A 12118-nucleotide genomic window follows, 5' to 3' on the forward strand; every position below is an offset into this window, starting at 1 on the left:
TTCAACCTACAGTATGTGCAAGGGCCACCAGAATGTGTTGTAGGAGAAATGACCGAAAGGCCAGGGGGTATTAGGAGAACGTTTTTGGCAGGAATAACTGTCCAAAGGCAATCGGGCTAAGCTAGGAGCTCTCCATACTAAAGAACTTGGAGCAAAATCTGGAAGACCTCTCCTCTGGAATGCTGAAGAGGGGATCCAAGTATTGGGCAGGAGACAGAGAGGTGCCCTAAAATCCTTTCCCACCCAGGGTACATAGATCCATACCCCATAGGGTCCTGCAGACCTTATTTGAGCTGTTTGGGATTACACAGCCTTCCATAAAACTGGCCAGATCAGAAGATCTCCTAGTTAGCTTGTTGTCCAGAAACAGGCTTTCCTAGCTCTGCGGAGGTTAGGAGTTAAAAGCATCACTGTTGGCTCCCCAGACACTGCTGGGACTCAAATGGGTGCAAGAGTGAAGGAGAAGGTGGGAAGCAGATGGAGAAGCAGGGAGGAAGGAAGCCACAGGTGTCATCTTTTCAGGAGGCTCAGAAGTAGCCCCAGTGCCCTATAGATAAAGGGTTGGTGTGAGGACCAATCAACTCCTTATTTCTGTTTGGCAGCTACCTACCTCTTCCCTAGTTTTCTCTTATTTCAGATCTGGCTGCAGCAAAATGGCCCAAATTGATCTCGAATCTTTCTGATTTAGGCCATGGAGACACAACTGATACTGTATGGAAGGAATGTTAAGAAGAGATACTTCTTTGCCACATCATGAATTCTCATTCTGTCATTCTCATCCTTTGACTGGCTGCTTTGATCAAATGAGTGGAACTCCAACTTTGAACAGAGAAAAACAGGGTCAGTAAATTGTGCCATCACACAGGCAAAATACCTAAACTAGTCACAGTGTTTTGATTCAATTGGCTGTTGACATTATAGAATGTTGTTTACTCTTCTTTCCTTTGTCTACTCCCCAGCCAACAAAACAGTCAACCTTAGCTGCTTTGAAAACAAATGAAAATTCCAATATGGGTTTGAAATAAAATTGCATCACAAACAATCGGTAGGTGTTTTTCAAAGTGGTTTCAGGGAAGTGCCACGGAGTAAGCAGGCGACCACCGAGGCTGCTAAAATATTTCCTGTCCTGACCAGGGTTGCGTTTCTGGAGAATATTTAACAGGGAGGGTTTTAATGCTTTTAAAGATGTTGAAACTAAAGAACAAATATTGACAAGAGGGCACCACAACTCTCCCGAAAGAGAGTAAAATACATCCTTTATAAAATGAAAAACTACTTGGATGAATTATTCCAAAATTCCTGCACAAGTGGACCTCAGAGGGCTGACGGAGGGGCCAATTTGGCACGGCCAGGGCCTGGGCACTCACGCACCAGGGAGCCTCGCGGGTACCCTCTCGCTCTGTGAGGCCACGGTCTTCCCGCCAGGTTGACTCGAGCCTCCTGCCAGAGCCACTGGCCCCGGAGGCCACCCCAGACCGCAGCTGGCGGCCGCTGGCACGAGTGCAGGGTAACTGAGCCAGGGCCGCTGGCGCGTTTGGCCTGGCCGAGGCCAACCCGCGCGGCCGCTCCACCGTGCCCGGGGCTGTCCTGGAGGTGAGGCCGGCCCACGGGGACCCTGCCCACGCCCGGGCGCCGGTGAGTCAGGGCGCGTTATGCAAGTGCCCCCGGCGCCTCCCCTTCGGTCTTTCACCCCGCGCGGTTACGAAAGCGCGACCCCCTCCCCCCGGCGCTATAAAGCAGCTGGGCGGCCGCGGCGCGCTCGCCTCCCTAGCTCCACGCGCGCCCGGACGCGGCGGCCAGGCTTGCGCGCGGTTCCCCTCCCGGTGGTGAGCCGCGGCCGGGGCCTCGGGGCCGGCGGCGGGATGGGCCGGGGTGGGGTGGGGTGGGGTGGGATACGGCGGCCCGGGGGTCGGCTGCCGGGCACTGACTGAGGCGCATCTCCCGCAGGGCGGATTCCTGGGCAAGATGAAGTGGATGTGGGCTCTCTTGCTGCTGGCGGCGCTGGGCAGCGGCCGGGCGGAGCGCGACTGCCGAGTGAGCAGCTTCCGAGTCAAGGAGAACTTCGACAAGGCTCGCGTAGGTATCGGCCCAGGGGGCCCGGGCGACCCGGACGGCCCAGGTCCCCACCCCTATCCCCGCCCTCCCCGCGGCCCGCTGTGCGCCCCCGGACACCAAACCCCAGCTGTTGTCATCCTTCTCACAGTTCTCCGGGACCTGGTACGCCATGGCCAAGAAGGACCCCGAGGGCCTCTTTCTGCAGGACAACATCGTCGCGGAGTTCTCCGTGGACGAGACCGGCCAGATGAGCGCCACGGCCAAGGGCCGAGTCCGTCTTTTGAAGTCAGTGGCCGCCCGGGCAGCTGCGCCCTTTGCACTCTAGGGTCCTTTCAGGACCCTGCCTGCTGATCGCCACGTGGGGACTGTGAAGGGAAGGGAGCACCCGGTGGGTGGAGGGAGGGAGGAAGCCCTTTGCCTAGCTTGGCTGAGGATCCCCTTGGCTTTTGCAGTAACTGGGACGTGTGTGCAGACATGGTGGGCACCTTCACAGACACGGAGGACCCTGCCAAGTTCAAGATGAAGTACTGGGGCGTAGCCTCCTTTCTCCAGAAAGGAAGTGAGTAGTCAGCTCTTTGGGACTGTCTTGGGAATGGGGCCCCTACGGGGCCAAATCGCTGAGTTTCTTCTCCAGAGGTACCTACCCTTAGGAAGAATGGCCTGCGGAAAGGTCTGGAAGTGGCAGGAACCCACCACACCGCCTGAAGTTAGGGGGACAAGATTGGGAGCAGCTACCTGCCCCCGCCCCAACCCTCAGCTCAGGAAACCTGGCCTAAGCTCAAAAGGACCTTTCGGTTTGTTAGGTGTCATTGTCCCCACCAGCCACTGTGCCAAGGTCTGTGCCTTCTCCATGCTTTCTCCTCCTGCCTTCCACATCTCCACTCCACCTAGCTCTGCGTTTCCTGGTCCCTTTGGGCTGAATCCCTCAGACAGCTTGACTATCTGGGGCTCCCGCAGAGGCCAAGAGAGCCCTATCCAAGGTTGAAGGGAACACTACGCATAGGGATGGATCCCTTCAAAGTGCCTGGCCTGTTGATGCTGAGGTTCTGAGCCAGGCACAGTGTGCTGTGGCAGTGGCCTCTTCTCTTTCCCCTAAGCTGTGAAATTCAGATGTGGAGGGGAGTGATGTTGAGGACTTGTAGAAGAACATCCTAAAATTTGGCCTAATCATGAGAAAACAGTGTCTACATGCTTTTTTCCCCCATTATTCCCCCCATTTATCCTAAGTTTCAAATCGGGAATCTACTTGGTAGCTAGACAATAATGCGGGCCAGGGGGCACATATCATGGAATCTTAGAGAGGGAGAGTTAACCTTTTGGAGGGGGTTCAATATGCAGATGAATATACTGAGGCCAAGAGAACTTTGCCCAAGGACATGCAACAAGTTTGTTAAAGCCAATGTCAGAAGCCAGGCTTCCAAATCTCAGGCCAGGATTAGGTGGCCCTGAACTACAGGGACTCCTAATCCAGACCAGCTTTTGCAGAGTATTGTTTGAGCTCTTCTGTGAGATAGGACCAAGGGTTGTTCAGGGAGACTCTCTCTGCTCAGTGATCCAGGGTAGAAGTGTCCTTTATTGTAACCCCTTGCTTGCCATATATGACACACGCTCTTGGACTTCCTCCAAAGTTGTGTGTTGGAGGAAATTGCATTTTAAAATTTTATTTAATTTTTAAGTTTTTTTTTTTTTTTTTTAGAGACAAGGTCTCACTGTCACCCAGGCTGGAATGCAGTGGCGCCATCATGGCTCACTGAAGCCTCAACCTCCTGGGCTCAAGCAATCCTACTGCCTCAGCCTCCTGAGTAGCTGGAACTACAGGCATGGGCCACCATGCCCGGCTAATTTTTGTATTTTTTGTGGAGTCAGGGTCTCGCCAGGTTGCCCAAGCTGGTCTTGATCTCCTGGGCTCAAACCATCCTCCCATCTCGGTCTTCCAAAGTGCTGGGATTACAAGTGTGAGCCACCATACCTGGTAGAGAAAAAGTGTGGAAGCTTTATTTTTATTTATTATCATTGGAATTAATAAAAATTATTTCAAATAGTGCAGCAAAACTTCCCAAAGTGATTTATCTAGAGTAAAATACACTTTTCTGATAATGGATTACAAAAATCAATACCAGAGATACAAGATTACTAATTTTTAGAAAGAGGAAACACATATGCTGTATAGCACTTTGAGATGTTCTCCTTAATGGACTAGGATTCTGTTGGCAATGCCTTTAGGGAGAGGGTCAGAGAGGACCCAAGGAGAAGGGAGCATTTTGTTTCTTGCCTCATCCCCCAATCAAACCAGATTAGTTTGCTTTTGCCTCTTGTATGTTGATATTTTATCAGGATTTCATTTGGAGGGGGAAAAAGTATTGGAATCTTGAAAGTGATTGCTGCAGATATTAAGTGAGATGACTATAATATGGAAGGCTTAAGGATAAATTCCTTCTTAGGTTACATTTCAAAAAAGAAGCTGTGCAGTGTTGTAGTCAAGCCCACCCGGTTAAAATTAGACCTCCTGAGTTCATATTCCAACTCCACGACTACCTGTTCCTTCACTTCTTTGTGCCTGTTTCGTCATCTGCAAAGTGAAGTGATCATAGAACCTACCTCGTGGAGTTGTGTTACAAGATGCAATGAGTTAACAGGCAGAAAGCACTCAGAACGTTGCCTGAGACATGAGTTCTTTGTAAGTGTTTGATATGATGGCTGCCTAGTTATCTCCCTGGTCATGAAATCACAGCTTTAGATTCTGGGTCTAGAATGGAAGGACCCACAGACACCGCTGGGTTCAAGTCTCTTGTTTTAGAAGTGAAGAAACAGGCCCATAGAGAAGTGCCTGGCTCAAGGGCACACAGTGAATTTTTGGCACTCAGTGACACCTCTTAACCCAGGGCTTGTAAAAAGGCACAAACGATCCCTGTGTTTTCTGGGTATCTCGCAAATGGCATGGTTTGATGCACCTACCTTGCTCTGTTTTACATGCTTGTTTTGGGGTCCTCTTAACAAACTCTACTTTCATTCCTCATGCCAATTTCTTCCCTGACCATGGTCTTGCTTTAAACACTGACTTGGACAGAGGGATGTGAAGTCCACTCCAAGAGTGGCCTGCATCCTCAGCCTCTCCCCTGCTCCACACACTGCATCTCACCAAACGGATGTGTTTAAAATGAAGTGCACTTATGGAGAGAAAGTAACTCAGAGCCAAATGATCATGAAATTTGTTGTCAAATTATTTAAAAATTAAATGTGATCATTCTCTACAGTTGAACATGAATGTCAGTGTTAACAGACTAATGTGGCTTGCTGCTCCAGCCTTGGGCATGCTCAGTACTGGTCTTCCGTTCTGGCTCCACCAGCAGCAAGCAGGATGTCTCAGGGGCTGAGGATACTACAATCAGCAGGTCTTGGTTGAATAAAGGCTAGCCTCCCTGAGATTTGACTTCCTTCACTGTGAAATGGGGATAAAGAATAGTTTCTATTTCATAGAATCATTGGAAGGACTAATTAAGGTAATTTGTGAAAATGCTTAGCCTAGTGCATAGTAAGTGCCCAATAAATATTAGCTATGATCATCACTGTTTTGTGCTCTTGCAGAAAGACATGGACAGACTCTCCTTTTGTCCTTCTGTCAGATAAAGTCTATCACTCTGCTGGTAAAGGGGCTCTTGTCAGGCTGGATAATAATGCAGGCCTGAGTGTTTACATTAGGGTTTCTCAAAGTCAGAGTTCCTGTTCTATCCATATCTAAATAAACTACGGTGCTTGTTAAAAAGTGCACATTTCTGGACCCAAACCCAGAATTATTGAGTCGGACATTCTAAGGGCAGGGCCCTGGAGTCTGAATTTTAAGTATGCTCCTTGGGTATGCTGTTTCTGCACAACGAAGGTTGAGAACCACTGGTCTAGATAATTCAATCTGAAGAGTTATCTTGGCTTACTCAGGTGTCAAGGCCTCAGACTCCACTCACTTTTCTGGGGCCTGTTGGGGTATTTTGACAATTCATCAGAAATAGCATTCAATCTGTTGCCTGGCTGGCTCAGCTAGACTGTTAGGCCTGAGAACCACAGGGAGCTTCCCACCCAGTCTTGCTGCTTTAGATGATTGGAGCATGCAGGTTTAGGGAGCCGAAAGGACGCATGCCAGGCCCACAGCAGTGAGCAACAGAACAGACCAATGGAATCAGGTTGCCTGAGACAGCACCCTCTACCAAGCATTTTCTTTGGTTTTGGTTTTGGGACCGGCAGTCCAAACCTCTAAACCAGTCTGTGTAGGTACAGTGTAGACACAGCTGCAGCGTGACCCTGCTTCCTAGGATGGTAGAGGGAGGCAGGGGCTCCCAGCCACACAGCCACTGCTCTCTGTCCCTAGCTCCACTGCATGTGGTTAACTGCAGTCTGGAAATGGCTCAGGGTGTCTGGTTCTCCAGAGGAGCCCTGCCCAGCTGCTGGGTGTGAGGAGGTTGGAGAACCAACCTCATTCTTGCAGTGCTCTGGCAGTTCATCTCTTGCAAATACTCTTGAAAGGGAGAGCCTGGTCAAGGTCGCTATGATTTAAATTCTTCGTCTTTGAATTATTCAGCCAAAAGAGCCTGGAGATTAACCAAACCAACTTAGGCCTTCTTTTAAAGTCAAGAACAGTAGCCAATTTTGCTAAATCCAACTATTGAAAGTTACTTAATTCCTCTGTCAAAATTTACATACTGGCGACCATTTTAGGGAAAAAAAAAAAAGTTAAGCTGCCGATCCGCAAAGCTAATAGCTGCCTGGATCATGAGTCGAGGCAACATTTCAAAGGCAAGTGTTTTTGTGTCTGAGGGTTCCTGTGACAGACACTGTGATCCTCGTAACCAGGGAAGGAATGACTTCATCCAAGGATGAGGAAGACCACCCAGATACTCTGGAGCCCGTGAGGGGAGTCAGTGGTTAGGGTGAGGCCCAGCGGGCAGCCCTGTGGCTTCTGTTCCCGGCCCTTCTGCTGAATAACTTTATGGTCCCTGCGGAACAGTCATGGTTCTGGAACATCTCCTCAACCCCACCTCTGACACTGTCACCCTGGAACAGCCTCAAGGCACAGGAGTGGCTCATTTATCTGGCAGGCCTAGGGTGAGTTGAAGAGAGGGGCTCCACACCCACTCCTGGGACAGTCCCCCTGCAGAGCCTGGGTTTGGGCTGAGCCCCATCCTAGGCTGGCACTCCAGGGGTTCTCAGAGAGGCACACCCGGAAGCGACTTAGGGCCAGCATTCCAGAAGGTCTTACACCCTCTAACGCTGGGGGATCCAGTTCCCTCTGCGCTTCTCCAACTAGAATACTGCAGAGGGAGCATCACCCCTTGCTCCAACACCTGAGCCTGAGATGGAGACACAAAGCCTTTTTCTTTCTTGCCCCTCTCCCGCCAGCGTGCTGATTGTCTGGACACAGCGTGGTGTAGAGGTGAAGCATGCGGGCTCTGGGATCACACTCCCTTCCCTGAATCCCAGTTCTGCCCTGCTCTTTGTAACCCTAGGTAAATTATTAAGTATCTCTGTGTCTCAGAAATTAAGTATCTCTGTTTCCTCACCTGTAAAGAAGGGGATAATAGTGTGCACTTTTGGATCAATGTGAGAGGTAACCGAGAAAACAAATGGGAAGTGTTCATACAGTGACTGGCACATAATTAAGTGCTCAGAAAGTCCCAATCATGGTATTATGTCAACAAGAAGGTTAAATTAAGTAGAGATGTGGCACTTTTATCTGAATATAGTGTAACACTGTTCTTTCTCTGTGGCAAATCACTCACATACATTCTTTTTTTCTTTTTCCTTTTTATTTTTTTTTAAGACAGTCTCACTCTCACTCAGGCTGGAGTGCAGTGGTGCAAACCTAGCTCACTGTAGCCTTGACCTCCTGGGCTCAAAGCAATCCTCCCGCCTCAGCCCCCAAGTAGCGGGGACCACAGACACATGCCACCCCACCCAGCTAATTATTTTCATTTTTCATAGAGACCAGGTGTCACTATGTTGCCCAGGTTGGTCTCAAACTCCTGGCCTCAAGTTACCCTCCTGCCTCAGCCTCCCGAAGTGCTGGGATTACAAGCACAAGCCATGGCGCCCGGCCACGCATACACTCTAATTAACGTTCTTTCCTCTCCTGCCTTCGTTGATATTTTTACCACTTTCATTTACTCTTACTCTTCATGACTTACATTTCAGTCTTGAGGAATACATATAAACTCAGTGGCTCAGCCCTGCCTCTGTGAGTTGTGAAGAGGACAAGGTCTGAGAAGGAATATCTGATGCCAGATGGTGGGCCCCTTGTGTCCTCAAGGCAAACCTACTCTTTGCCAGCACAAAGAAGTGAGTAGCGTTAGTAAGCAGGATTAGGATGGAGCCGGAGAAGCCATGATCATGGGCGTGGCATCCTCCAGAGGACTGAGAGAGCAGGGGGCAGCGCTGTTAGTGAGTTGATTAGGAACCAGCTGATAGAGACTGAGAAAGACATATGCCAATACTGGCAGTAACATAAGTTGGTGGCCATCAGATATTAGGCACAAAAGACACAGATATTATTGGAGAGTAGATGGTGAAGCGACAGTAGGGTGGTTTATTCTGTGGTTTTGATGACCCCACATTCTTGGTGGTTCTTGGGAAAGATGCTGTCACATTTACAGTGACATAGTCACAGGGAGAGATGATTATTGAAGTGAATGAGGTTTCTCTGACTACAAGATTCTTTTCGATAAAGGAGAGCAAGGCCCTTTCTGATTTGCCGAATTTTGTATAAGCTATCAGAATTCTCTGAAGTGTCCTGCTTCCTAAGGAAATAAAACCAGCTTCTGGAAGTCACTGTGTTCTCAGGCCTGGTCATGGGTTTCTCCGACATCTGAGCCCATGAGGGAGAGTCTTTGATCGGCACGATGGCTTTCTGGCTTGCAGATGATGACCACTGGATCATCGATACGGACTACGACACGTATGCAGTGCAGTACTCCTGCCGCCTCCTGAACCTCGACGGCACCTGTGCTGACAGCTACTCCTTCGTGTTTTCCCGGGACCCCAACGGCCTGCCCCCAGAAGCGCAAAAGATTGTAAGGCAGCGGCAGGAGGAGCTGTGCCTGGCCAGGCAGTACAGGCTGATCGTCCACAACGGTGAGCGGGGAGCAGGGAGCAGGGAGCCTCCTGGCTCTTCCTGCAGTGCAGTGGGTTTGGACTTTGGGCCCACGTGCTAGTGAAATTTATTTCGTCTGTACCCCAGAGAAAACATGGGGTCTTGGGAGCCCCTTTCTGAGGCCAAATCCTGATCCTGCATGGCCAGATTTTTCCCTGACCTTCTCATAGGGCTCATGCAGGTGTGGGTAAAGGCCTTTGTCCAGTTCACTGGCACTAACTTTGCAGTGGGCTCTCTTTTCCTTTTATTCTGCTTCCTCAGGCCATTTCTGTGGTCACCCCTGGCTAAACCGCCCCAAAAAACCATTTTGACTGAATTCAGATTGTTTGGGATTGAGCAGCCCAGTAAAGAGGTGGGCAGCTCATGTGGCCATTGGTGTAAAAACTCCACAGGGACATCAAGGTAGTAAGCTCCAAAGAGAATGATTTCAACGCACCTTCTTTTTTCTGTATGAAACCAAATAGCCACGACATTGACTAGCTGGGTTTCCTCACTTGGGTGTTTTGAGATTCCCTGGAACAACCAAAGGATCTTTTAGGAGATATTACCCTTGTCTGATCTTGACTTTAAAACCAGAAACTTTGTGGAGGAAAGAGCTCCATTTACTTTGAATGGACACCCACTCATTGCTATGGGATACTGGGTTTCAAAATCTAAATAGAGTAATGCTAAAATGTAGAAAAAATTAAACAAAATGGGCCAGGCGCGGTGGCTTATGCCTGAAATCCCAGCACTTTGGGAGGCCGAGGCGGCAGATCACATGAGGTCAGGAGTTCAAAACCAGCAAAAATTAGCCAGGTGCGGTGGCATGCACCTGTAATCCCAGCTACTCGGGAAGTTGAGGCAGGAGAATTACTTGAACCCAGGAGGCGGAGGCTGCAGTGAGTTGAGATCCTGCCACTGCACTCCAGCCTGGACAATAGAGCAAGATTCTGCCTCAAAATAATAATAATAATAATCATTATTATTATTATTTAACAAAATGGAGCATTTCTGTTGGTCACGAACTGACCCACTACACCAAACAGATGGGAACTCAGACCAAAATCAAACTGATTTTGAACCTTCACCCTTGAAAATGAAATGTAGGGCCGGCGAGGATTCCACCACAGCAGGGCACCTTGGGAAGCAGATTATGCTCACTGTACAGATGAGAAAACAGAGGCTGACAATGATGAAGAAAGTTGCCCTAAATCTTTAATAGGTAGCTGAGTTGGATGCATACCTAGGGTTTTGTGACTCTGAAGTCTCTTGTGCCACACCATCTGGTGACACATGACATGAGACATAGAAACACTTTATAAAACCATCACCAGCCAGGCGTGGTGGCTCAAGCCTGTAATCCCAGCACTTTGGGAGGCCGAGACAGGCGGATCACAAGGTCAGGAGATCGAGACCATCCTGGCTAACACGGTGAAATCCCGTCTCTACTAAAAAATACAAAAAACTAGTCGGGCGAGGTAGCGGACACCTGTAGTCCCAGCTACTTGGGAGGCTGAGGCAGGAGAATGGCGTAAACCCGGAAGGCGGAGCTTGCAGTGAGCTGAGATCCGGCCACTGCACTCCAGCCTGGGGGACAGAGCGAGACTCTGTCTCAAAAAAAAAAAAAAAAAAAAAAATCACCAGTGTGTCCCAGGTAAGGCTGCCTTGGCGCTGACTTCCTGAAAACTGAGGATGGCCCCCGACACTTTGAAATGCAATAAGGCAGACTAAAAAGAGAAATCAAAGGAAACCCTGTTCATCAGCAGGTGTTATTCTTCCCACCCCCATTATGTCCAGAGAAATTCAGTGGGTTTCAGAAATAGCCTTGAAGGTGTTGATGAATTACTGTCAACTGTAACCTTAAGGGTTGTGATCTGCTGTGATGCATTTCAATTAAGAGACATTTGAATGAAGCCAGCTCCAAGGCCATCATGATGTTCATTATCTACTTAAAAACTGGGTCCACTTTCTGTCGTTAATGGCTTTGTTTTGTATTTTCCAGGTTACTGCGATGGCAGATCAGAAAGAAACCTTTTGTAGCAACATAAAGAATCTAGTTTCTTCTGAGAACTTCTGATTATTTCTCAGTCTTCAACTCTATTTATCTTAGGAGTTTAATTTGCCCTTCTCTCCCCATCTTCCCTCATTTCCCATAAAACCTTCATTACACATAAGGATACACGTGGGGGTCAGTGAATCTGCTTGCAGGTAAATGTCTTTCCTGAAAGTTTCTGAGGCTTAAGATTCCAGACTCTGATTCATTAAAATATAGTCACCCGTGTCCTGTGATTTGAGTTTTCATTTGCGTTTGTGTCTGTGCTGCAGATGGACGGGTTGGGTGCGCTTCTTTATACCAGGAGCACGAGGCTCTTTCTGACCTTTGGCCTGTTCTAGCGCCTAATCTCCATTATTAAATACTGGCTTCTCCCAACTTCCTGAAAAGGAGGTTTCCTCTGTCACTTAGGAAAGTCTTACCTACCAGCCTGGCCAAAGCACTGGTGCCAAAAGAGGAAATGAGTAGATAGGTCAGGCCAGTGAGCCCAAGGCCTTAGTCAGCCCTAGGCCTATGAGGTGGGCGGGCTGGCAGCTCACCAACGCTGGATTTGAGAGGCTGAGCCACAGGGGGCAAGGTGAGTGAGCTCTAGGAAACACTCCTTAGCCCTTTATTGTCTCTAGCACGCAACTCACCTCTTTCAGGTGTAGGCAAAATGCTGAGGGGGAGGATGGAGGCCTCTGGGGAAATTGGAAGTTGGGGCTTTGGAATCTCGTTCTATAGGAAAGATCAGAGCACCTGGAGTGCAGGGAGGGGCTGGGTGGGGGGTAAGTAGCAGGGGCTGGGACAGAACACCAACATCCTGCATCATTAGCAGCACGTGGGAACCCTAGTGTATGGGTGCAAGGCCACTTGCCTCAGTTTTTCAGGTGTTCCCAGGGCCTCCATTTCTC

The 12118-nt window shown here is 49.2% G+C and overlaps 1 protein-coding gene across 1 annotated transcript; it reads left to right on the forward strand.

Moving 5' to 3' along the window:
• Positions 1-1737: 1737 nt before the first annotated feature.
• RBP4 (retinol binding protein 4) lies at positions 1738-11461 on the forward strand. Its single transcript, XM_030941372.1, has 6 exons — positions 1738-1826; positions 1948-2076; positions 2204-2340; positions 2508-2614; positions 8959-9171; positions 11175-11461. Exons 2-6 carry the CDS (start codon positions 1966-1968, stop codon positions 11210-11212), a joined length of 606 nt encoding a protein of 201 aa, XP_030797232.1. The 5' UTR covers positions 1738-1826; positions 1948-1965; the 3' UTR covers positions 11213-11461.
• The last annotated feature ends 657 nt before the right edge of the window (positions 11462-12118 follow it).

This window comes from Rhinopithecus roxellana, chromosome 11, assembly GCF_007565055.1.
Source record: "Rhinopithecus roxellana isolate Shanxi Qingling chromosome 11, ASM756505v1, whole genome shotgun sequence".
Lineage (NCBI taxonomy): Eukaryota > Metazoa > Chordata > Mammalia > Primates > Cercopithecidae > Rhinopithecus > Rhinopithecus roxellana.